Consider the following 26,996-nt stretch of genomic DNA (forward strand, 5'->3'; position numbering starts at 1 on the left):
AGAAAGAAAGAAACGGGTCGATCTTGTCGTAAAAACTCTGAAGAAACATCTCTAATGTGACGTTAAAATCCAGGAAGTCAAACCAGCAGCAGCATTTCAGAACTCATGCTGCCTAATGGGAAAAACATGCTCTGAAAACCATTTATATTTATAGAATACAGATATATTTGGATTGATAGATCTTTACGGATTGATTTCTGATCCTTTGCAGGAAATGACACTCAGAAAAACAGATTATTTTGCTGGTTTACACGATTTTTAGGAATTAAGTCCGATGCTTTTTGCTTTAAAGTTGCTCTGTATTAGTTAACGTTGCTCTAAAATGACTTAAAGTTGCTCTAAAGGAGCTAAAGTTGCTCCATAGATGTTAAAGTTCCTCTAAAAGGTCTTAACGTTGCTCTATATTAGTTGAAGTGGCTCTATATGAGTTAAAGTTCCTTTAAATGAGCTAGAAGTTGCTCTAAAGGAGCTAAAACTTGCTCTATTAGTTAAAGTTGCTCTAAAATGAGCTAAAAGTTGCCCTAAAATGAGTTAAAGTTGCTCTACATTAGTTAAACAATAAATATTAAACCATCTTTCTGTACCTCTGCGTCTCTTCAGCAGTCTTCAGGACTTTCCTCCACTGCTTCTCAGCATCTCTGACTGTCTGCTGGACCTCCATCTTCTTGTCCTCCTCCAAGTCCTTCTGGTCACAGAGACTCTGAACTCGTTTCTTCAGCTCCATCACCTGATTCTCACCGTTGGACCTGGAGCTCAAAATGGCCTGAAAAAAAAAATATTATTGGATATGAATCCAAAGTAAGACATTCATCGTGTTTTATCTTTTCTTTAGTTGAAGAAAATAAAGCAGATCAGTCTGTAAGTACATAAGCCAGGTTTTCACTTTTCAACACTAAACTATGGTCAATTTAATTTGGTGTTTTTAACAACGCAAGCTACCGTCAACCTTTGAGTCTTTTAGGAACCGCTGCTGAGAAACATCATGATGCTGCCACCACCGTGCTTCATCATGATGCTGCCACCACCGTGCTTCACATCATGATGCTGACACCACCGTGCTTCATCATGATGCTGCCACCACCGTGCTTCACATCATGATGCTGACACCACCGTGCTTCACATCATGATGCTGACACCACCGTGCTTCACATCATGATGCTGCCACCACCGTGCTTCACATCATGATGCTGCCACCACCGTGCTTCACATCATGATGCTGCCACCACCGTGCTTTATCATGATGCTGCCACCACCGTGCTTTATCATGATGCTGACACCACCGTGCTTCACATCATGATGCTGCCACCACCGTGCTTCACATCATGATGCTGCCACCACCGTGCTTCACATCATGATGCTGTCATGATGCTTCCACCACCATGCTTCACATCATGATGCTGACACCACCGTGCTTCACATCATGATGCTGCCACCACCGTGCTTTATCATGATGCTGCCACCACCGTGCTTTATCATGATGCTGACACCACCGTGCTTCACATCATGATGCTGTCATGATGCTGCCACCATCGTGCTTCACATCATGATGCTGCCACCACCGTGCTTCACATCATGATGCTGCCACCACCGTGCTTCACATCATGATGCTGCCACCACCGTGCTTCATCATGATGCTGCCACCACCGTGCTTCATCATGATGCTGCCACCACCGTGCTTCACATCATGATGCTGCCACCACCGTGCTTTATCATGATGCTGCCACCACCGTGCTTTATCATGATGCTGACACCACCGTGCTTCACATCATGATGCTGACACCACCGTGCTTCACATCATGATGCTGACACCACCGTGCTTCACATCATGATGCTGACACCACCGTGCTTCACATCATGATGCTGACACCACCGTGCTTCACATCATGATGGTGCCACCACCGTGCTTCACATCATGATGCTGTCATGATGCTGACACCACCGTGCTTCACATCATGATGCTGTCATGATGCTGCCACCACCGTGCTTCACATCATGATGCTGCCACCACCGTGCTTCACATCATGATGCTGCCACCACCGTGCTTCACATCATGATGCTGCCACCACCGTGCTTCACATCATGATGCTGCCACCACCGTGCTTCACATCATGATGCTGACACCACCGTGCTTCACATCATGATGCTGACACCACCGTGCTTCATCATGATGCTGACACCACCGTGCTTCACATCATGATGCTGACACCACCGTGCTTCACATCATGATGCTGCCATGATGCTGCCACCACCGTGCTTCACATCATGATGCTGCCACCACCGTGCTTCTCATCATGATGCTGCCACCACCGTGCTTCATCATGATGCTGCCACCACCGTGCTTCATCATGATGCTGCCACCACCGTGCTTCACATCATGATGCTGCCACCACCGTGCTTCACATCATGATGCTGACACCACCGTGCTTTATCATGATGCTGACACCACCGTGCTTCACGTCATGATGCTGACACCACCGTGCTTCACGTCATGATGCTGACACCACCGTGCTTTATCATGATGCTGACACCACCGTGCTTCACGTCATGATGCTGACACCACCGTGCTTCACGTCATGATGCTGACACCACCGTGCTTCACGTCATGATGCTGACACCACCGTGCTTCACGTCATGATGCTGACACCACCGTGCTTCACGTCATGATGCTGACACCACCGTGCTTCACGTCATGATGCTGCCACCACCGTGCTTCACGTCATGATGCTGCCACCACCGTGCTTCATCATGATGCTGACACCACCGTGCTTCATCATGATGCTGACACCACCGTGCTTCATCATGATGCTGACACCACCGTGCTTCATCATGATGCTGACACCACCGTGCTTCACATCATGATGCTGTCATGATGCTGCCACCACCGTGCTTCACATCATGATGCTGCCACCACCGTGCTTCACATCATGATGCTGCCACCACCGTGCTTCACATCATGATGCTGCCACCACCGTGCTTCACATCATGATGCTGCCACCACCGTGCTTCATCATGATGCTGCCACCACCGTGCTTCATCATGATGCTGCCACCCACCGTGCTTCATCATGATGCTGCCACCACCGTGCTTCATCATGATGCTGCCACCACCGTGCTTCACATCATGATGCTGCCACCACCGTGCTTCACATCATGATGCTGCCACCACCGTGCTTCACATCATGATGCTGCCACCACCGTGCTTCACATCATGCTGCCACCACCGTGCTTCACATCATGCTGCCACCACCGTGCTTCATCATGATGCTGCCACCACCGTGCTTCATCATGATGCTGCCACCACCGTGCTTCATCATGATGCTGCCACCACCGTGCTTCATCATGATGCTGCCACCACCGTGCTTCACATCATGATGCTGCCACCACCGTGCTTCACCATGATGCTGCCACCACCGTGCTTCATCATGATGCTGCCACCACCGTGCTTCATCATGATGCTGCCACCACCGTGCTTCATCATGATGCTGCCACCACCGTGCTTCATCATGATGCTGCCACCACCGTGCTTCATCATGATGCTGCCACCACCGTGCTTCATCATGATGCTGCCACCACCGTGCTTCATCATGATGCTGCCACCACCGTGCATCATCATGATGCTGCCACCACCGTGCTTCACATCATGATGCTGCCACCACCGTGCTTCATCATGATGCTGCCACCACCGTGCTTCATCATGATGCTGCCACCACCGTGCTTCATCATGATGCTGCCACCACCGTGCTTCATCATGATGCTGCCACCACCGTGCTTCATCATGATGCTGCCACCACCGTGCTTCACATCATGATGCTGCCACCACCATGCTTCACATCATGATGCTGCCACCACCATGCTTCACATCATGATGCTGCCACCACCATGCTTCACATCATGATGCTGCCACCACCGTGCTTCACATCATGATGCTGCCACCACCGTGCTTCATCATGATGCTGCCACCACCGTGCTTCATCATGATGCTGACACCACCGTGCTTCACATCATGATGCTGACACCACCATGCTTCACATCATGATGCTGCCTCCACCGTGCTTCACATCATGATGCTGCCTCCACCGTGCTTCACATCATGATGCTGCCACCACCATGCTTCACATCATGATGCTGCCTCCACCGTGCTTCACATCATGATGCTGCCTCCACCGTGCTTCACATCATGATGCTGCCTCCACCGTGCTTCACATCATGATGCTGCCACCACCATGCTTCACATCATGATGCTGCCTCCACCGTGCTTCACATCATGATGCTGCCACCACCGTGCTTCACGGAGGGTCGAGCTTTTTCCAATAGTGACTTCCTCTTTGCCACTCTCCCAAAAAGAGGTGAATACTTTTTAAAGGCACGGTAAGTAGACTAAATGGACTTGCCTAACATTCTGGCATACAACATTTTGTACATATTTCTATACTTAATGAATTACCTGTGCTGTGTTCAGCCTGTCCTCTATCTGAGCCTTGCTGCCTTGAGTTCCGCTGCCCTTGGAATCGGCCCGTTTCCGCAGACCTTCCACCCAGGCTTTGGTGCTTCCTGCCTGGGCACTGAAGGCCTCCAGCTCCCTGGACAGCGAGTACTGGACCTCGGCCTTCTGCAGAGCGTTCTCAGCTGTCTGCAGAACCGTCTTCCACTGTTCCTCAGAGTCTTTCACCGTCTGCTGAGCCTCCTGTTTGGCGTTGTCCTCCAGGTCCTCCTGGTCGGACAGACTCTGGCTTTGTCTTTTCAGCTCCGTTAGCTTGGAGTCTCCCTCGGGTTTACAGCTCAGAATGGTCTAAAGGTAAAACATAAATCTCAGTTACGATGGCAGACACAGAAAATAAAACACGACAGACATTTGCTTACTTTTTCTGAAATATCATTATGAAAAAGACTCACAAAAACATAGTAAAAAAGACCAAACTCTGCATGTTTAATATTAATGATGGCTAAATCTTGCCAATTAAAATCTTGAATGCCTTTAATATCTCATAATTAGAATATGGCAGCATCTCTGTGAAGCATGGTGTCATCATCAAGTAAAGCACGGTGGTAGAAGTTCAATATTTTTCATCAGACATTGCTCCAAGTAAAAATTTTATATTTTGTAGACTCATTTTGCAAAAACTGAAATATTTCCTGCCTTTTTTTGTTCTAACTTTGACTTTAACGTCTCAGTTGATGAAACCAATCTCAAATATTGGAATATTTTACTAAAGATCCTCTAGATACTCCCTCGCAGCTCTGAAAAGAGCGCAGTTTGTTTTTATTAAAATCCTTATTTTAATGAATCTATTGAAATATTAATATTTTGAGACATATTTTGGTGAACTGTAAAACAAAAAAAGTCTTCAAATATCTCAGTTTATGTATAATTAGTGTAGAATATGTATAATTCTCACTTTGAGCAATGTTTGATGAAAAATATTTTGCTTTTTCCGCCACATTCTTATTACAAAAGATGCACCTGCATAGCATAAAAGGTATTCAAGTTGTAAGATTTAGTCAATATCAACATTAAATATGCAGTTTAGTCTTTCTTGTGTTTTTAAATCTAAGTTCATTCACTTGCATGATTTCCTACATATTTAGCTGCATAAATTTGTTTTTTATGAGACTTTTTCATGTTGATTTTTTTAGAACATCATGCAAATGTCTGTCGAGTTTTATTTTCCTTACATAGAATAACCAATTTTGGAAAAATATTAAACTTTCCCACCATATTCTAATTAGATGAGATGCACCTGCAGTAATATACTTTATTAACGTTAGATAAGACACATATCAGACATATCTGTGCATGTCTTTCCTTCCTTTTTCTTCTTCACACTGACCTGTGCGGTGTTTATCGTCTGTTCTGGGTCCGTCTGACTGTCCAGAGAGTCGAGGCTCTGCTGCTTCTCCTGCAGCCAGGTTCTGGTGCTTTCTTTCAGAGCTTGGAAGTCCTTCAGCTGACCGTCCAGAGCGCACCGACGCTCAGCCTGGCCCACGGCTTGCTTAGCGTCCTGCAGGATTTTAGCCCACTGCTCCTCGGCGTTCCTCACTTTCTGCTGAAGCTCTTGTTTTTCGTGTTCGTCGAGGTCCTGAGCAGACAAACTCTGGTTTTGTCTCTTGAGCTTCTGCAGTTTGGAGTCTCCTTCAGGCTTGGAGCTCATTATGTTCTGGGGGTGAGATGAAGAAAGTCACCACTTCTGTCATTTTTATGTGATTGTAGCTTCCTAAATATGAATATTTTTTTGTTTTCTTTCCTTCCAGTGACAGTAAACTGAACATCTTTCAAAGAACAAGACATTTATCATCTTCAGGGAACATGGATGAACATTTTTTGACCATTTTCTTGGTCCTGAGGGAAAAATCTGCTCTTTAGCTGCTAAATGCTCCACTTTTGTTGCCATTTCTCCTTGTAACACAGCCCTCCCTGCTCGTAGCTCTCAGCTCACCTGTGCAGCTCGTAGTTTGTCCTCGGCAGTGGTTTGGTTTCCCAGAGAGTCCAGGTTTTGGCGGAGATCCTGAAGCCAGCGATCAGTTTCTTGTTGATGGGAATCGAATTCTTTCAGCTGAAAAACCCCAGAAAAAAACTAATGGTGAGGTGTAAAAATAACGACAGCTATCAAAGAACAGAGTCACAGAGAGAGGAACACTTAGAGGTAACTATACTTGCTGCCTTTATTACCCGACCTTAACTGACAAACGCTAAAATCTAAAGACGTTCTCCCACCTCCACCTTCCTCTTCTCGGCCTTCTGGGCGATCTCAGTTCCTGCAGCAGCTTCCGTCTGTTTTGCTGCTTGCAGAATCGACCTCCACATCTCCTCGGTGTCCTTCACCGTCTGCTGAACCTGGACTTTCCTTCCTTCATCAACATCTGGATGGTTGCACAGACTCTGTCCTCGTCTCCTCAGGTTGTTCACCTGACAGTCGCCCTCAGGTCTGGATGTCAGGACGCTCTTCAAAAACAACAACGTTCATCCAATGAAACAGCTACTGCTAGTTACATAATCAGACTTTTAGTTAACCCTCCTGTTGTCTTCATTTTTACGGGCACCAAAAAACATTGTTTCTTTGCCTGAAAAAAAAAAAAAAAAAAATCAGCAAAAAAATCTTCAAATTTATGAAAATTTGCAAAACCTTCAAGAAAAAATTCCAATAATTCCTTAAAAGTTTTATTAAAGAAATCCCTCAAATTTGGCAAGAAAATTCTTTTAAAGCTTTTTTAAAAAATGAGTAAAGCTCTTCTAAAAAATAAGACTCACTCATTTTTTGAAAACAAGAATTTTCTTGCCAAATTTGGTGGATTTTTTAAAAAATAAAAATTTTAAGGAAAATTGAAATTTTCTTCGTAAAGGTTTTGCAAATTTTCAGAAATTTGGAGATTATTTTTGCTGAATTTTGGATTTTTTTCAGACAAGGAAACACTATTTTTTGGTGCCCGTAAATGAAGAGTTCATTTGCAAAAACAGAACTCTGTTTTGATAAATTTTCAGAAAACTATTTTTTTTATTGTTTACTTCAGATAATATGAATCAAACTGAAGTTGAGTGGATTTGACTCAGTAGAAAAATACATGACAAAATAGAGAAAAAATAAATTATTAGTGTTATTTTTTTTATCTCAAGTAAACAATCAAAAAAATGAGTTTTCTGAAAACGGCGTTACCCGTTTTTGCAAATGAACTCTTCAAATGAAGGAGGTTTAAAAGCAGAAGATCTTAACTAAACATTAGTGTTAGCTCTCTTAGCTTAGCATCGTGCTCAAAACCCAACTAAACTACTACCTGGAACCCGTCCACATGTACACGAGAATCATTTAAAATGTGACTTTTCTGTACATTTTTACTTTTTCTGTAACTAACAATTATTCTTAAGGATGCCTGTGAACATCAGAGGTTTTAAAACGGTCTTCATTGGCTCAAATCTACGTCTGATTCTTGTTTTTATCTGTTGCTACAAAAATATGACCAAGAACTGTTCGGAATTGTACTTTTTTGCTCTAAAACGACGGGTAAACTGGAGTTATTTCTAGGTTATTACGCTGTGATTTCACACAGTATTTCTGCTGGAACACACCTGAGCCGTGCTGCTTCTCTCTTCAGGCGCCGCGTTGCCGCCGACAGACTGCAGCTTCTTCTGTCGCTCTCTGATCCAGGACTCAGTGTTTCTGCTCTGAGCCTCAAAGTCGTCCGACAGACTCCGTAGTTCCGCCTGTCCGGCCGCCTGCAGAGTCGCCGTCCACTGGAGCTCGGCGTTTCTCAGCTGCTGCTCCACCTCCGGTTTCCTGGCGTCGTCCAGCCGATCGCTCAGACTCTCAGAACGCCTCGTCAGGTCGAGAAGCTTCGACTCGGCTTCAGGTTTGGAATTTAAGACGGCCTGAAGGCAAAGACGCAGAAAAAGTTGATGTGGAATGTTAGCGCCAACAGCAGCGCTTCACTCCGATTACAAACCTGAGACTGATCCACGCTGCAGGACATTCAGTGAAACAAAAACGATCCACACTATCAAAGGTTTCTGAACAGTTTTAGCTGCAGTTTTTTGGAGCAATTCATTTTTCTTTTGACTGATAAATGATATATGAAACATTTTACTATTTTCTGGCTGTTGATAGTATTTTCTGAATGCATTAAATAAAATATTAAAAACAGTAATAAGATAAAAATGGAATAAAACAGCAATAAAACAAAACATTTTACTCCTAAAAAATTAGATAAATTGCTGTTTTCTTTCTGTTGACAGTACTTTCTGACAAATGCATTGAATAAAATAATAAAAATATCAATAAAATTTAAAAAATGGGATAAAACAGCAATGAAAAAAACTTTATTCCTAAAAAAAAAATCACGAAAATAGGGTTTTTTTTTCTGTCTGTTGAAAGTATTTTCTAAGTAATAAATTGTAATAAATGATAATTAATAATAATAATAAATTTGATTTATAAAGCGCTTTACAAGTAACTCAAAGACGCTGTACATAAAATACAAAAAAATAAATAAAACAAGAGTTATAAATAAAAAGTCAATTTAAGAGTCAATAAGCAGTCATTAAAAATCAATCAAAGATAAAATACTAAAGAGTATAAAATAAAAATGTCATAAACGAGTAATAAAGCAAAATATTTTATTCCGAAAAAAGGCGAAGCATGAATATAGTATAAATAGTAAAAATATATAAAAATATATTATTTTACATGTTGACATTTTATTTATTTATTTTTTTTTTTTACAAATAGTAATTCCGTTTTTTTTTTGTTTTTTTTTACGTGACCACAAAATTACACCATTTTGCTGTGTTTAAATCAGCAAAAGTATCGTTAATTTACAGATGTTTGGACAGGAAAATCATTTATATTAGGGATTATTTTTGAAAGTTAATTTAGAATATTTTCCCAAATTTGTTCCAATTACAAATAAAATCCATTAAAATCACAGAAAAAGACAAAAATGTAGACTGTAGAAAATGAGCCAAAAATAAATATACGGAATTGTTTTACACATGGTCCTTATATAGTAGTAACTTTTCTGTTTTTTTACTCTCGTTAAAACACAAAAAACATCATTATTTTTCAGCTATTTGAAAGAAACAATAAAATTACACCATTTTACTGTATTTAGCTTCACTAAAAATACGACTTTGCAGATGTTTGCTTCGTGCAAAAACCAGAAAAATCAGAAAAAGACTGGGATAGAAAAAGATTCATTTTCTAATTTTATTTAACTACTCGGCCATCATTAAAGGAATAGTCAGAATAAGGAAACCTGATCTCACCTGTGCCGCCTGAAGTCTCTCCTCAAACTGCAGGTGAGTCCCGAGTCCCATCACTTTCTGTTTCTGGTCTCTGATCCACGACTGGACCGTTTCACTTTCTCTTTTAAAAGCGTCCAAGTCTCGCTCGGCTGCAGCTTCGCTCTCCGCCTGCTTCAGGTTCTGCTCGGCCGCCTGCAGGACGTTCCTCCACTGATCCTCTGTGTTCCTGACGGAGTCCTGAAGCTGCTGCCTCCTGGTCTCCTCCAGGTTCTGGTTCTCACACAGAGTCTTGGTTTGCTGCTTCAGCTTCTGGAGCTTCGACTCTGCATCGGGTCTGGAGCTCAGGACCGACTGAAAAGAAGAAGATGTGGCTTTAAGATACAGATTTATTCTGAAAGAAACTTATCGAGCTTCATTAAACTCACCTGAGCTACCTGCAGCTTCTCCTCTACTTGCATGTGGCCTCCAAGAGACCTGAGGTTCTGGTCCTGGGCTCTGATCCAGGACTGGAGGTCCTCATTCTGGGTTTGGAACTCGTCCAGGTCTTTGTCCACCAGAGCTCGTTTCTCGGCCGTGCTCAGAGTTTCCTCGGCAGCCTGCAGAGTTTCCCTCCACTGGTTCTCAGCCTCTCTGACCGTCTGCTGGACCTTCAGCTTCCTGGTTTCCTCCAGATCCTCCTGATCACAAAGACGTTCACTCTGTCTCCTCAGGTCGCTCAGTCTGGAGTCTCCATCGGGTTTGGAGCTCAGGACGGCCTGGAGACGGAGAAAAACAGGAAAAAGTGGCATTTTAATGTAAAATGAAGCCTAAAATGAACATTTAGAGGTTTGTTTTATTGACTTTGACCATCTGCATCAGTAGATGTGTATTTTTTAAGTCTCTTTTCCTATTCTGAGCCAGAAATCCACACTTCTGTATCACTTTGAAACCTTCTAGTCTTATTTCTGTCAATATTCTGAAGGTCAAAGCTAAGGAGGGTCTGGTGGCAAAAAACTTAAACATTCAGAGAGAGAAACAGGTGAAAGTGTAGCTTTTAATGCAAAGTTAAGCCCAAAATCCACATTCAGATGCTTTTTTACGAGTATCTGCATCTGTACATCTGTTTCTTTTCCTACTCTGAGCCACAAATCTGCATTTTAGCGTCACTTTTAAACCTTCTAAGTCTTATTTCTGTCTGTATTCTGAAGGTCAAAAGCTCAGGACGGCCTGGAGAAGAAGAAAAAAATGGCAAAAGTGTTGTTTTTAATGCAAAATTAAGTCCAAAATCCACATTTAGATGCTTATTTTACTGAACTTTGATCATTTCGAATCCATAAATCTGTTGTTTTCTAAGTTTCCTTTCCTTGTTTTTAGTGAAATTTTGCCTGGAGACAAAGAAAAATAGACGAAAGCTTTTTTTTATTGCAAAACGACGTCTAAGATTAACATTTAGAGGTTTATTTTACTGAACTTTGAGTATTTTTATCGATAAATTTGATGATTTTCCGAATACTTTCCAGTGTTATTCCTGTTTCTATGCTAAGAGACGCTTTGGTGATTTAGAAATTTTACTTTTCTTCATGACAGAAAGCCTCTAAAACTTAATTTTACAAATATTCCAACACATAAAAACACAAGCGAGTTGACTCTAACTTTAAGTGAACACAGTAAAGAAAAAAAACACTCTGGGGGATATTTTTCTTCCATAAAATGTCAGACTAATGGAAAAGAAACATCAAAATCCCGTAATAAACATAATTTGGTTAAAGATGGTGGATTTCTCGTTTAGTTCAGATTTGATAAAAAATAAAAACAAAGAATCAAAAAACTGAGAAGAAATTAAAATCCTGATTAGTTCACAGACAGTAGAGTACAGAAGTGAAGGTTAAATCTGTTTTTTTAACGTAATTATCGACCAGATGAGGCGTAAACTCCGTCCACTAACCAGAGCTTTGTCCTTCATGTCCTCCACTCGTCCTGGAGCCTTCAGAGGTTTCATCAGGTCGCTGATCCAGGTTCTGGTTCTGTCGTTCTGGACGTTAAACTGATCCAACTCTCCCTCCAGGACGTCCTGAGCCTCGGCTTGTTTCTGCAGTCGAGCCTCCAGGTTTCTGCAGCGTTGGATTAAATTATCTCCGTCCTTCAGCAGAGCTTCTCCTCGGACTCCTTGTTTTCGAACCGCAGCTAAAAGTTCACTGAGGGTTCCAGATCTGCTGCTGGAAAAACAGACAGAAGGTTTAGGAGATAAACGCTAAATCTAGTGAATCCGTTTGAGGCTTTATTCTGTCCTGGTGTGAAGTTTGTTCAGACAGTTTTAACCAGAAACAAACTCCTCCTTACAGTAAAAAGCTCTCAAACATCCACCCGTACAGACATTAGCATCATACTTTCTAATGTATTGTCTATTTTTCAGTCATTTTAAACTAATTCTGTGTCATTCTGAACCAATTTTAAGTTAATTTAAACAAATTTTGATTCGCTTTGAGCAAATTTTGCATCTTTGTGATCAAGTTTCGAATCGAATTTTTCTGTCATTTTGAACAAATCTTGAGTTATGTTGAGCATATTTGGAGTCGTTTTGAAGATTTTTTGGTCATTTTAAACCAATCGAGTCATTTTCTTTAAACTTTACATCATTCTGGGCGAGTTTTGAGTCAACTTGAAGATTTTTAGTCATCCTAAACCAATATTAAGTTCATTTCAACAAATTCTTCGTCAATTTGAAGATTATTTTTGCCATTTTAAGCTTATTTGGAGTCATTCAGTCTGTGTGTGTGAATGCTGAAGTTCACCTCTCGTCCTGAAGCTCTTTGAGCAGAGCTTTGATTTTCTCCGACACCAGAGATTGTTTCTCTTTGTGCTGAAGCCACTCGCGGAAGCTGTCGTGCTGCTTCTGCAGACTAAACAACGAGATACAAAAGTCAGAAAACACTTATTGTAGTTAAAATTAGAATCAGAATCACTTTGTTCATCCCCGAATTACAAGACAAAGGAACTCTTTGTACGTTGATTTCATGAGAAAGTGCCACAAGAGAAGGACAAGCTTAAAAAAAACGTGCATTTCTGTCAAGAGAATGACCCGAGTCTAAGCTTAAAATCATGACATCTCATTAAAATCACTTTATTTTATGTCTCATTTAAAAATGTCTGAAATTAAGTGTTTGCTCTGAACAGATTCTGTAAAAAACTAAAATTCTGTGCAACTAAGAAGCCGTGATTAACTCATGAGAAAAACATTTTAAAAAAGCTTTAAGATGAACTGCAGGCAGTGTCCATACAGAGACGGAGGAAAATCAAAGCTACTGGATGAATAAATAAATGCAGCACGGCTCTATAAACGATGCCTACCTGTTCAGGTCGTTCAGCAGCACCTCCATCTGCTCCTGCCGGTTCTCACAGTGGGTTCTGAACGTGGCCACCTCCTCCTGCTGCTCCTTCAGCCAATCACTGAGCTCCGACAGCTGCTGAGCAGGAAGCTGCTGGTTTCCTCTCTGCAGATGATCCTTCAGCTGATCCAGACGTCGCTCTGCATCTTTAGACTTCAGGAAAGCCTGAAGGACACCAGAGGAAACGTGAAGTGGGATCCATCAAACAACGATCTACAGCGTCTCCATCCACCTGTCGACTTACCATCAGCCTCTGTACGAATGTTTCCACGTCGGCTTTAGTCTCAGGGTTCTCGAAGCACTCGTTCACGGCCAGCTGTAAGTTCTGGAACCATCCCTCAAAGGATTGTCTTTCATCTGAGAAAACAAGAAGATTCACGAATATTACCGAGGTTTTCTCTAGAGTGCATCTGTAGCTTAATTTATGTAAAGTTTAACATGTACACCAGCAGTCAAAGGTTTGGACGTATCTTCTCATGTGACGGTTTTTTATCTTTATGACTGTTTACTTTGTAGATTCTGACTGAAGGCATCAAACTACGAACCAACAGTTTGAATTATGGAGTAAAAGAGCGTGAAATAAGTCAGACATGTTTTATGTTTTAGATTCTTTGCTTTGATTACCGCTTTGCACTCTTGTTATTCTCTCCATGAGCTTCATGAGGTAGAACCTGAAATGGTTCTCCAACGGTCTTGAAGGAGTTCCAGAGATGCTGAGCTCTTGTTGGTCCTTTTGCATTCACTCTGTGGTCCATCTCATCCCAAACCATCTGGATTGGGTTTAGGTTCCTTCTTTTCTTCCTCCCTTCCTACGTTCCTTCCTTCCTTCATTCCTCTCTCCTTTCTTCCTTCCTTAATACCTTCCTTCCTTCCTCTTTCCTCCTTCCTTCCTCCCTTCTTCCTCCTTTCCTTTCTCCCTCCTTTCCTTCCTTCCTTAATACCTTCCTTTCTTCCTCCTTTCCACCTTCCTTCCTTCCTCCTTTCCTTCCTTCCTCCTTTCCCTCCTTTCCTCCCTTCCCTCCTTCCTCCTTTCCTCCCTTCCCTCCTCCCTCCTTTCCTTTCTCCCTCCTTTCCTTCCTTCCCTCCTTAATACCTTCCTTCCTTCCTTAATACCTTCCTTCCTTCCTCCTTTCCACCTTCCTTCCCTCCCTCCTCCCTCCTTTCCTTCCTTCCTTCCTTCCTCCCTCCCTCCTCCCTCCTTTCTTCCTTCCTCCCTCCTTTCTTCCTTCCTCCCTCCCTCCTTCCTTCCTTCCTCCCTCCCTCCTTCCTCCCTCCCTCCTTTCTTCCTTCCTCCCTTCCCTCCCTCCTTTCCATCCTTCCTTCCTTCCTTCCTCCATCCTTCCTTCCTTCCTCCTCCTTTCCTTCCTTCCTTCCTCCCTCCTTCCTCCTTTCCTTCCTTCCTCCCTCCTTTCCTTCCTCCTTTCCTTCCTCCCTCCTTCCTTCCTTCCTCCCTCCTTTCCTTCCTTCCTCCCTCCTTTCCTTCCTTCCTCCCTCCTTCTTTCCTTCCTTCCTCCCTCCTTCCTTCCCTCCTTCCTCCCTCCTTTCCTTCCTTCCTCCCTCCTTCCTTCCCTCCTTTCCTTCCTCCCTCCTTTCCTCCTTCCTCCCTCCCTCCTTTCCTTCCTCCCTCCTTCCTCCCTCCCTCCTTTCCTTCCTCCCTCCTTCTTTCCCTCCTTCCCTCCTTCCTCCCTCCTTCCTTCCCTCCTTAATACCTTCCTTCCTTCCTTAATACCTTCCTTCCTTCCTCCTTTCCACCTTCCTTCCCTCCCTCCTTCCTCCCTCCTTTCCTCCTTCCTCCCTCCCTCCTTTCCTTCCTCCCTCCTTTCCTTCCTCCCTCCTTCTTTCCCTCCTTCCCTCCTTCCTCCCTCCCTTCCTTCCCTCCCTTCCTCCCTCCTTTCCTTCCTCCCTCCCTCCTTCCTTCTTTCCCTCCTTTCTTCCTCCCTTCCTTCCCTCCCTCCCTCCTTCCTTTCTTCCTCCTTTAAAACACTAAATGAGCAGACATGTCCATACTTTTGACTCTTAGCGTATGTAATAAACCCACTGCATGTTAAGGTCAGAACCTCGTTTTGTATCACTTCTTCCTAGAACATCCACTGTTATTTTCCTCACTGTAGCTTCTTCTGAAAGCGGACATTCAAACCAAACACGAACCTTTGAGAACCTTGAGCAGACCTTTGTCTCGCTCCTCCCTCTTCAGGTGGATCATGTCTTTGGTTCTGTTGATGGCTTCCCTCAGCCGGCTGCAGTCCACCTCCAGAACCTCCAGAACCTGAGGACTGGCCACGCTGGAAACCATCCCCACCTCCTTCAGCACGGCCTCGGCCTGCTCCTCCTGAGACTCCAGATCGTCGCTCAGCTCCTGGAGAGTAAAACCGCTAAGCTAACCATCGTTTAAGTGGGTGGAAGCATCGTCAGTAAAGGTGGGAGAAGAACCAGCCTCGTACCTGAATCTGGGCTTCCACCCTCGGTCCTGCAGCGTCGATCTTACTGAGGCAGGTCTGGATGTTCTCCACGGCGGACTGGCACTGCTCCATCTTCTCTGAGAGATGTTTCTTCACGGCGACGAGCTCCTCGAAGACGTCGGTGCAGTCGGTGAAGAGCTCCTTCACCTGCTCCATCCTCTTCCTCAGCTGGGTTTCCATCACCTAGAAGGTCCACAGAGAGGAGACGAGTCCAGTCTCGTAAAAACACACGAGAACGCCGTAGAATAAAATCTACAAATGTTTTCACTCACCTGCAGTTCCAGTGGAGCTTCCTGACTCTGCAGCATCTCCTGGATCTCTGCAGACTTCTTGTGGAAGTGAGAAATGTTCTCCTCGTTGGCGTTGATCTCGTCCTACAAAACGACATTTATACTGTAAACATTTAAACTCTCATGTTCGATACAGATCTTAAAGTGTCACTGGAAAAAACACTAAAAATTAGGTTTTAAAAATTATGAAAGCTGCCTTTAAGTTGGGAAAATGGCAGTGAAGTTTCCCAAAACCCACAGTTTGTTTCTAGAAAAGAACAGTAAAGCATACAAAAATAATAGAGAATAAAAGCATAGATAATTATTATTTATTTTTAATATCATTTCCAGAAACTGCAAAAATAGGAATCATCATTGCATTTATCATGTGAAACATGCATTTCAGTCCAGAAAATTAACCAGAACCAATCTTAAAATTGTAACATTTCATCCACATCACTTTATTCTACACGTTTCATTTAAACATTTCCCCAAAGTTAACCTTTTAATCTAATCAAATCCTGTACAGAACAAAAAATTCTGCACTTCTTGTCGCAACTAAAAAGCCATGATTGACTCAGCTGTGACCAACAGTCTGGTGACAAAAATTCAGAGTTTTGGTTGAACTGCAGGTCGTGTTTTGAGGAAAATCAAAGCTAATGGATCCATAATTAAATGCAGCACGGAAGCAAGTAGTTGGAGATACATTCAGCATGGAGAAACATCTTTGTACCGATGATGAGCAGAGACTGGAAATCGTCCAGAATGACTCATTATTGTTTTAAACAAATTTTGGACAATTCTGAACACATTTCAGGTAGTTTTGAGCAGTTTATTAGTTATTTTGGACTTTTTTGGACCAGTGTTGTGTCAGTTTGGTCAATTTTCTGTTATTTTGGGCAGGTTTCAAGTTATTTTTAGATAAAAACAAAACACATTTGATGAATAAAATCAATGTAGAAACAGTGAACAGAGGAACAAGTTGTTGGAGGATACATTCAGCACGGTGGAACATGTTTCTAGCAGTGAGGCTGTAAAAAATACTGTAGGAAGTAGTAAAATATCTCTTACATGTAATCAAAGAAATTGCACTTTCAATTTGTCTTTTTTATGATTTCCATCATTCTTACTGCAGAGAAGACGCTGAGTTCTCTCTACTTCTAGTTAAAGCTGTTACAGGTGTTTCCACAGAGCTGCAGCGTTCTTTGCATCGCTTTGTTCTCACCCTCATGGCCAGCACTTGCTGCTCGTTGCTGAAGGGGTGACTCTCAGCGAACGTGGCCAGTTTGGCTCCAGCCCAGCTGTCCACCTCCCCACCCAGCATCAGCTGCTTCTCCCACAGCTCCAGACCCACTCTGAGGTTGTCCATGTAGGAGTCCGTCTTCTCCGTTACCTGAGAACACCGAGAAGCAGCAACACTGAGTCACATTCAGCTAAAACAGTGTTCCAACAAGGGTTTAAATTTGACTTTTAATTCCACTTCTTTCCACAAACAGAGCTGGAAATACTGTAATCACAAATGTCAGACTGACACGGAGAACTTCTGGAGGTGTAACTTTTTCTGTCAGAAGTTAAAATTAATTTTTAAAATATGTCCATGAATATATTAACCCATTGGCTGCCAGCTGTTTTCAGAGCAAAGAGCCCCTACTGCCAGAGTTTTAAGAATTTTGACAGATATTTCAAGATCTACAGAATATCAAGTTTTAAGACTACATAAACATTGAAACTATTGAAAGAAAGTGTAGATTCTCTTCTTTCATCAGGAAAAAAAGTTTGTTTCTAGCATTTTCGGTTCTAAAGTTATCGGCAGCAGAACATAGGGTCGTTTCAGCAAAAACACCTGTTTTTGACCAAAAAACAGAGATAACGAGCTTTTTCTGCAGAGAGGCACATCAATCACTTTGATGCCAATATTTTTTGGTTTAGTGACATCCCACACAACTGAACAGTTGTTTACTCAAATGAAACAACAAAAACAACTCGGAAAAAGCATTTTGAGGTCAACTTTTTAACCTTTTGTTAGCTTAATCATTTATTTACAAACACACAACACAAGTCAACATTTTGGTTCAGAACAATATATCTTACAAAACAAACAAAATATTTTTAGGTGTGTGTGTGTGTGTGTGTGTGTGTGTGTGTGTGTGTGTGTGTGTGTGTGTGTGTGTCTGTGTGTCTGTGTGTGTGTGTGTGTGTGTGTGTGTGTGTGTGTGTGTGTGTCTGTGTGTGTGTCTGTGTGTGTGTGTGTGTGTGTGTGTGTGTGTGTGTGTGTCTGTGTGTGTGTCTGTGTGTCTGTGTGTGTGTGTGTCTGTGTGTGTGTGTGTGTGTCTGTGTGTCTGTGTGTGTGTGTCTGTGTGTGTGTGTGTGTGTCTGTGTGTGTGTGTGTGTGTGTGTCTGTGTGTGTGTGTGTGTGTGTGTGTGTGTCTGTCTGTGTGTGTCTGTGTGTGTGTCTGTGTCTGTGTCTGTGTGTGTCTGTGTGTGTGTGTGTGTGTGTGTGTGTGTGCTCGCTCTAAACTCATCTGACTCGGCTTCGTCAGATGAGCTCAACAGAGCGGTGGTGGTGAAACAGAAACCGAAACCTAGCGCGGCTTTGATCACCAGCGGCTGTTAGTAACGGTGCTTTTTGCCGTCGCCCCACCATGGTCACTGTCTTTGTCATTCTTTTGGCCCAGCGCAACACTCTCACGTTCCAAAACTCCAGGATTTTCACCGACATTCTCCGACAGACTGTCCTGCAGCCCCCCCCCCCAGTCAAAAAACATGATTGACGTCTATAGACATCAATGGCAGCGAATGAGTTAAAAATGTATTTGGCGTGAACATTTATTTAAAATGCAAGATTATGAATTTGGGTGATATATTGTAAAAAAAAAAAACCTTAGAAATAGAACCATTTATCCCTAAAAGAGCAAAAAGATTAGCGTAAAAAGAGAACAGGGAATATAAAATCCATGAAGCCTGATTTCACTTGGATCTACCTGGAATTGGATAAAACCAGCTCACTTCACCTGCTTTTCTTTTTATTTGTTTTTGACTAAATTTACTAGAAATTTGCAGTGAAATTTAGAAATTCTATTTGCTTTTTGCATGATGTGAAGATCAGAACAAACCAGCCTCCACAGTTCTGTCGTTCTCATGCAATAAAGGGTATTCTGGAAAAGCAACAGAAATAAGGACCTTTTTCATTATTGTAAACAAAATATACAATGAAGACTGTATTAACTTGACTTGTCCAATCCAATAAAAATGAAATAAAACTTTAAAAAAAAAAGAATCCAACTGAAAGCTGTCGGAACCATGTGGCATCAGCTTTGATTTAGATAATTAGATCATCGCTAATTAGATATTTTTAGACTTATTTTATCTGTGATCTGATTTTACTTTTGTTCTTATTTCATTTCAAACTAATTTTCCTCCTTTATTGATACTTTCAGCTGCTTTTAATGGTCTAATATTTCGATTTTACAAACTGATCTTACCAGCTTTTGCCTGCTTTAATATTTTAAATACATAAATATCTTATTTAGCTTTACTAGGTCTTTTTTAAGTTTGCAGTGTTTTGCTTTTTTGCTGCCTGTCTGATAACATGTGCAGCAGTTTGGTTCACTCCGGTGGTTTTCAGACGTGCTACATAAATGAATTTGTCGTTTATTTGTTGTTTTAAAAAGTGTGACAGAAATACAGTTTATTATTATTATTATTCTAACATTATCAGCTCCTTCCGTGGCCCTGCTAAACCCACAGATTCAGGTGGATTTTTCCGCGTTTTTGTGTAATAAAAATGAAGTAAATTAAAAGCTGCGTACGTCCAGCCAGCTGTCCATCACAGTCTCGGCTTCGGCTTCAAACGGCGTCTCGCTGATGTCTGGAATCTTCTTCAGTTCGGTCTGCAGCTGCTTACAAACTCCCCTCATCTCCTCCATCTGCTCCCTCAGACCTGCCAGCTCCTCTTTAATATGCCCAACCTGAAATAAGCGCACACAAATTTAAACACATGAACATTTATCTCCTCTTTAGGTTGATCCTGCTGCTGTGTACGGCGTTGGTGGGTTTCTGTGTTGAGAATCTGAGATAAAAGGTGAACGTTCCTGCACCTTTGCGATGCTCCTCTGCAGGTTGTCTTTGCCCATGTACGACGCCCGGTCGCTGATGGTCTGCTCGGCCTTCTGGACGGTGTTGCTCAGGTGACTCCGGCAGGTCTGGAACTTCTTCAGCAGCTCCAGCAGAGAGCTGCACTGCTTCTTCCTGCAACAACAAAGACACCTTCAGCCTTCATCCAGCTGAGGGCAGCGTTTCTGGTTTCCAGGTGGTGTTTTTTTATTTATCTGAGGTCAAAGTTGTTCTTGACCCAACCCTACCCGTCAGAAAAAGCTCTGTGAGTGTCCCTCCACTGAGTCTCCAGCTCCTGCAGGACGGTTTCTCCTCCTCCTTGTTTCTCCTGAAGTTCTCTGAGGTTCTGCAGCTCCGCGTGTTGAGCCTGAATCTGACCTTCCAGATCTGTCAGAGCACGGAGTCTGGAAAACACAACATAAGAGACTTTAGTCTACAAATTCAAGGTTTAATCCTGCAGAAGATAAAGTCCTGGGACTCTTCATGGAGAATACAAACATCAGGACGCGTGTTCAGATGTTTTTGTGGGGACACATTTGTGATTTCACCGTGGATCTCCTTCAACCTTCAGGCTACCATCAGGAGAAGAAACAACCTTTTTCCACAAAGGAAAAGCTTCAACATTCACATTCTGCATCATGAATTCCACCTCCAGAGTCAGACGAACAACGCAGAGACCAACTTCAGGCGTCTCACGTAGAACATTCAGCGCAAAAATCAAGAATAATTTTGTGGGTTTTTTTGGTCACAGCGAGGCAATCCTTGCTTTCCTTCGGCTCCCTTTGCTGGATTTGTCTCCGTGAAACTTCCTCTTCCCCAAAATGAAAATTAAAGTTGAATCAGATGTTTGACATATTTCCATCGTGGGACATACAGGAAGAGTTCAAAGTGCTGCAGGAGCACTTGGAGCAGAGCATTGCTGCAACACGACTATTTCTGGCAGCATTTGGTGTTTTGAATCTCTTCTGTCAGATTTTTGATCGAATTAGGGGATTCTGTTTATTTATTACTCTTTTTGGGAATCATTCTATTTAGGATTTTGATTTTTTTCACTTATCTTCATATTTAGCTCATCAAATGTATCACTTAATTCATTTTTATGTATTTTCATGAATTTTGACTTTAAGCTGCCCTTTACTATCTATCTATTTATCATTCAGTAATATCTTATTTATCAGTATTTTATTTAATCATAGTTTATTTCATTTTATTTAATCTGGTGTTTCTGTTTTTCCTGTGTTATTTTGGCGGTATTGTGTTTTGTTTTATTCCATTTTTGTCCATTTTAATCTGTGAAGCATGTTGTGTTACATTTTTGAAATAAATCAAGTCTGGGTGATATATTAGTAGATACTTAATTTAAATCGAGTATGATTTTTGACTTTTAAAGGCAAACATTTTGTAATTTTTGATCGCACCGTGTGTATTATCAGAGCACGTTAAGTACAGAAACACCAGATTATTGTAAAATCTTATAAAACATTTTTAAGTAAACACAGAAGAAAAGAGTGAAGTTATTAGTTTGGGCAAAAGGAATGGTAAAAAAAAAAATCATAATCTTAATTAAACAAACAAGAAAACTTCACAATAAAAGCATAAAAATGAAACAGAATCACTGATATACCAACATAATCACTCACCTGTGCTGTACTGCCGGCATGGTGGGCTCCTTCAGTCCTTGGCTCTCGATGGTCTCCTGCAGCTTCCTCATCTCTCCCAGCATCGTCCTCATCCTCAGGCCCAGAGACTTGCTCTGCATCTCCTTCTGGAGGCCTTTCTGCTGGCTGGCCAGTCCGCCGTCTGCCTCCTCCAGCCTCCTCAGCAGCGCCGTCACCATGTCCAGGCAGGAGGCCGGGACCCCCTCCCTGGTCACCGTCAGCCGGGCCCCCTGGAGGAGCAGGTCCAGCTGAGGGGCTTTCTCCTTCAGGCTGTCGATGCTCTGCCGGATCAGGGCCAGCTTGGAGCGGCAGTCCTGCAGCACCGCGGCGTCGCTGCAGGGGGCGCCCTGGACCCCCGAGATGTCCTCGTCCACCGTACGCAGCGACATGAGGAAGCGGTCCAGGGCTCGGGCGGCGGCTTCGCTCTTCCGGACCTGCTGGCGGAGCTGGTCCAGGCTGGTTCTGTGGGTCTCCACCTCCCGGCTCAGAGGGAAACACTCTCTGGGGTCCAGCTCGTTGGATTCTGGGTCCAGGCGGGACAACTGGTCCAGCTCACTCTGGATGTTCTCGTCCAGCTCCTTCAGAATAAAAGACGTAAAGATTTCTGATAAACAGAAACTACGTGCATTCACACAGTTTTTATTTATAGCCGTAGAACTTTAGTCTTTATGTAATAAGATCACTTAAATCTACTACTCATATTGTTTAAACCACTATTTATTTCTACCTGTATGTTTAGATTAATCTGTTAATTCTGTTTCTAGTGTCAATAATGTACTTTACTGCTTCTTGTGTATTTCTGTTTAGATGCTAAACTATTTTATTGTGTTAGTAAAATGTTGCATCTATAAAGCTGAATCTAATTTAATCAAGTTTAGCAAATTTCTGCAGTTTTCTGTTAGTTTTCCTCCCTTTTCCTCAACAGTTTAGTGATTTATCACCAATTTTTTGGTCATTTCTTTTTTATCTTTTTAAATTAACGCACAAATCAACAGCAGAAATAGTAAACTTTTAAGTGGAAGTTGATGATAAAGCTTAAAAGTTTCACATCTTGGCTTTCAAAAAGTGTTTCATCCACGTGATCTGAGGTTTGAAGGGCAAAAACAAAACAACTTATATCGCTGTGATCAACTGCTATTGACGTAATTTTTAGTTTTTTAACTGTTTGAGCAACAAACTTTAAAATAAGCAAACAGAACCAGACGTTTTCTGAGAACTATGAAGGGAATTTGAGGTGAAGTTTTGAAATGTGGCAAGAAAATTTTGGAGAAAATTTGGAGAGGTCAAAGACAGAAACAAAACCAGGCTTTTGCCATCTACTAAAAAAACTTAAATAAAAACTAAACTTTCTCTAGCTGCAAGAGAAAATGGGAAAAGTTGCCACTATTCTTTGTTTCATGATGTGAAGAGACAAAAACAACAAACAAACAATTCATCAGTCACATGAATTAAAAGTTTGTTTTGTCAGAACTTATTCTAAAAAGATGTTTGATGAGCCCCACGGAGCACTAAGAGTTTGTACAAAAAGCAAAAATCATACTCATACTCGAATATCAAGGGATTGCAAACGACGATTTCCATCAACTTATTCCTGATTTTATACTTCAAAAATGAGCATAAAATACATTACAGACACAGATGGTGATATTTAGGAGGGAAAAGTTGTTGCCATCAACTTATTTTCTATAAAATATTTTTCTATTCATGTTTATGCTTTTAAAACATTTTTCTACTTATATTTATATTTTTGGACATATTTTGCTGACATTTTTAGGTTATATTTTTCTACTTATATTTATATTTTTAGACATATTTTGTTTACATTTTTAGGTCATATTTTTCTACTTATATTTGTATTTTTGGACATATTTTGTTTACATTTTTAGGTCATATTTTTCTACTTATATTTATATTTTTGGACATATTTTGTTTACATTTTTAGGTCATATTTTTCTACTTATATTTGTATTTTTGGACATATTTTGCTTACATTTTTAGGTCATATTTTTCTACTTATATTTGTATTTTTGGACATATTTTGTTTACATTTTTAGGTCATATTTTTCTACTTATATTTGTATTTTTGGACATATTTTGTTTACATTTTTAGGTCATATTTTTCTACTTATATTTATATTTTTGGACATATTTTGCTTACATTTTTAGGTCATATTTTTCTACTTATATTTGTATTTTTGGACATATTTTGCTTACATTTTAGGTCATATTTTTCTACTTATATTTGTATTTTTGGACATATTTTGCTTACATTTTTAGGTCATATTTTTCTACTTATATTTATATTTTTGGACATATTTTGCTTACATTTTTAGGTCATATTTTTCTACTTTTATTTATATTTTTGGACATATTTTGCTTACATTTTTAGGTCATATTTTTCTACTTATATTTATATTTTTGGACATATTTTGCTTACATTTTTAGGTCATATTTTTCTACTTATATTTGTATTTTTGGACATATTTTGCTTACATTTTTAGGTCATATTTTTCTACTTATATTTATATTTTTGGACATATTTTGCTTATATTTTTAGGTCATATTTTTCTACTTATATTTATATTTTTGGACATATTTTGCTTACATTTTTAGGTCATATTTTTCTACTTTTATTTATATTTTTTGGACATATTTTGCTTACATTTTTAGATCATATTTTTCCACTTATATTTATATTTTTGGACATATTTTGTTTACATTTTTAGGTCATATTTTTCTACTTATATTTATATTTTGGACATATTTTGTTTACATTTTTAGGTCATATTTTTCTACTTATATTTATATTTTTGGACATATTTTGTTTACATTTTTAGGTCATATTTTTCCACTTATATTTATATTTTTGGACATATTTGTTTACATTTTTAGGTCATATTTTTCTACTTATATTTATATTTTTGGACATATTTTGTTTACATTTTTAGGTCATATTTTTCCACTTATATTTATATTTTTGGACATATTTGGTTACATTTTAGGTCATATTTTTCTACTTATATTTATATTTTTTGGACATATTTGGTTACATTTTTAGGTCATATTTTTCCACTTATATTTATATTTTTGGACATATTTTGCTTACATTTTTAGGTCATATTTTTCTACTTATATTTATATTTTTGGACATATTTTGTTTACATTTTTAGGTCATATTTTTCCACTTATATTTATATTTTTGGACATATTTTGCTTATATTTTTAGGTCATATTTTTCTACTTATATTTATATTTTTGGACATATTTTGTTTACATTTTTAGGTCATATTTTCCACTTATATTTATATTTTTGGACATATTTGGTTACATTTTAGGTCATATTTTTCTACTTATATTTATATTTTTTGGACATATTTGGTTACATTTTTAGGTCATATTTTTCCACTTATATTTATATTTTTGGACATATTTTGCTTATATTTTTAGGTCATATTTTTCTACTTATATTTATATTTTTGGACATATTTTGTTTACATTTTTAGGTCATATTTTTCCACTTATATTTATATTTTTGGACATATTTTGCTTATATTTTTAGGTCATATTTTTCTACTTATATTTATATTTTTGGACATATTTTGCTTACATTTTTAGGTCATATTTTTCTACTTATATTTATATTTTTTGGACATATTTTGCTTACATTTTTAGATCATATTTTTCTACTTATATTTGTATTTTTGGACATATTTTGCTTACATTTTTAGATCATATTTTTCTACTTATATTTATATTTTTTGGACATATTTTGCTTACATTTTTAGATCATATTTTTCTACTTATATTTATATTTTTGGACATATTTTGCTTACATTTTTAGGTCATATTTTTCTACTTATATTTATATTTTTGGACATATTTTGTTTACATTTTTAGGTCATATTTTTCTACTTATATTTATATTTTCACATTGTCAAATACATGAATCTAAAATAAACAACACAGGATGTAAGCTGCATCAGTACTGTATTTATGTGAGTATTTACAGCTTTGTTGTTAGTTGTTTTCATGACACATATTGTGTTGTTTTATCTGCATTTGACTTCTCATAAACGTGAGCCTCAGAACACCTGCACAGGTAACATCTGTGGTTAAAATGAAGCTAAACAAACATGAATACATCTGAGTGCTGACCTTGATGTCCTTCAGGATGTTGCTGTTGGCCAGACTGAACGCCGTGACGTCTTTGGGCTGCCGCAGGTATCGGTCCAGCCGGTCGGTGAAGTCCACCATGTGGTTCTCGGTGGAGTCGATCTGCCTCAGAGCAGCTCCCAGAGAACTTCCTCTCCGCTGGAGGCTGGACTGCTGGAGGCGCCACTGGTCCTGCAGCTCGGCCTTCTCCTGGTCCAGAGACGAGCCGCCGTCCAACTGGGAGCACTGGTTGGTGTAGTCGGACCACAGAGACTCCGTCTCCTGCCTCAAGAACTGCAAGAAAGGAGTTTAACTCATGATTACTGGCTGGTTGTGGTGTATTTTGATGTTGTCTGATCAACTCCAGAGGCTTAAAGGGGAACATCGTTTTTTTCCAACCTGGGGTCTGTTTTCATGTCATTTCATGCATGTGAGTGATGGAGAAATGAATTTTTAACATAGCTCCAGTATTTAACCAGGCAGTCAGCTTAGCAGCTCAGCTAGCAGCTCAGCTAGCGAAAAGTATGGGGCAGCTGGACCCCCCAGCGTCAAAGTTCGCCCTAACGTGCTTTTCCCCACACTGACCGGCTCAGATAGTCTTAATGAGTGTCCCACAACATACTAGAGATGAGAAGTGAAAGAAAACCTCCACATTACCTGGTGATCGCTCTTTGTTGTGGTCTGTATCCAAATCTCAGGACGCTAGAAAGCAAATCTTGTTCCGAAATCGCACGATAGCTTGCGCCATCACCGGGGTTTTGGCGCAAGCTATCGCGCGATTTCGGAACAAGATTTGCTTTCTAGCATCCTGAGATTTGGATACAGACCACAACAAAGAGCGATCACCAGGTAATTCTTCTTATTATTATTTATTTTATTTAACAAACTCAAGGTCCATACATATAATGTGGAGGTTTTCTTTCACTTCTCATCTCTAGTATGTTGTGGGACACTCATTAAGACTATCTGAGCCGGTCAGTGTGGGGAAAAAAGCACGTTAGAGCGGACTTTGATGCGGGGGGTCAGCTGCCCCATACTTTTCGCTAGCTGAGCTGCTAGCTGAGCTGCTAGCTGAGCTGCTAGCTGAGCTGCTAAGCTGAGCTGCTAAGCTGAGCTGCTAAGCTGAGCTGCTAAGCTGCCTGCCTGGCTAAATACTGGAGCTATGTTGAAAATTCATTTCTCCATCACTCACATGTACATGACATATGGAAACAGACCCCAGGTTGAAAAAAACGAAGTTAAACTTAATTT

General features: G+C 40.5%; 1 protein-coding gene across 1 annotated transcript in view; it reads right to left on the minus strand.

The window, feature by feature from the left end:
• Positions 1 to 26,996, minus strand: part of syne2b (spectrin repeat containing, nuclear envelope 2b) — a 196,732-nt gene that overhangs the window by 134,031 nt on the left and 35,705 nt on the right. Inside the window, exons 26-46 of the mRNA XM_051946040.1 lie at positions 25,749 to 26,039; positions 21,576 to 22,171; positions 20,184 to 20,339; positions 19,920 to 20,070; positions 19,632 to 19,790; positions 17,048 to 17,215; positions 15,826 to 15,927; positions 15,536 to 15,736; positions 15,243 to 15,450; positions 13,339 to 13,451; positions 13,057 to 13,259; positions 12,501 to 12,608; positions 11,654 to 11,924; positions 10,155 to 10,484; positions 9,751 to 10,080; positions 8,059 to 8,358; positions 6,712 to 6,939; positions 6,434 to 6,550; positions 5,828 to 6,154; positions 4,444 to 4,788; positions 585 to 763 (exon numbers count right to left, since the gene is read on the minus strand). Of these exons, the coding sequence (XP_051802000.1) occupies positions 585 to 763; positions 4,444 to 4,788; positions 5,828 to 6,154; positions 6,434 to 6,550; positions 6,712 to 6,939; positions 8,059 to 8,358; positions 9,751 to 10,080; positions 10,155 to 10,484; positions 11,654 to 11,924; positions 12,501 to 12,608; positions 13,057 to 13,259; positions 13,339 to 13,451; positions 15,243 to 15,450; positions 15,536 to 15,736; positions 15,826 to 15,927; positions 17,048 to 17,215; positions 19,632 to 19,790; positions 19,920 to 20,070; positions 20,184 to 20,339; positions 21,576 to 22,171; positions 25,749 to 26,039 (4,883 nt within the window). The remainder of the gene's footprint in view (positions 1 to 584; positions 764 to 4,443; positions 4,789 to 5,827; positions 6,155 to 6,433; positions 6,551 to 6,711; positions 6,940 to 8,058; positions 8,359 to 9,750; positions 10,081 to 10,154; positions 10,485 to 11,653; positions 11,925 to 12,500; positions 12,609 to 13,056; positions 13,260 to 13,338; positions 13,452 to 15,242; positions 15,451 to 15,535; positions 15,737 to 15,825; positions 15,928 to 17,047; positions 17,216 to 19,631; positions 19,791 to 19,919; positions 20,071 to 20,183; positions 20,340 to 21,575; positions 22,172 to 25,748; positions 26,040 to 26,996) is intronic.

This window comes from Acanthochromis polyacanthus, chromosome 1 (assembly GCF_021347895.1).
Source record: "Acanthochromis polyacanthus isolate Apoly-LR-REF ecotype Palm Island chromosome 1, KAUST_Apoly_ChrSc, whole genome shotgun sequence".
NCBI classification, from domain to species: Eukaryota; Metazoa; Chordata; class Actinopteri; family Pomacentridae; genus Acanthochromis; species Acanthochromis polyacanthus.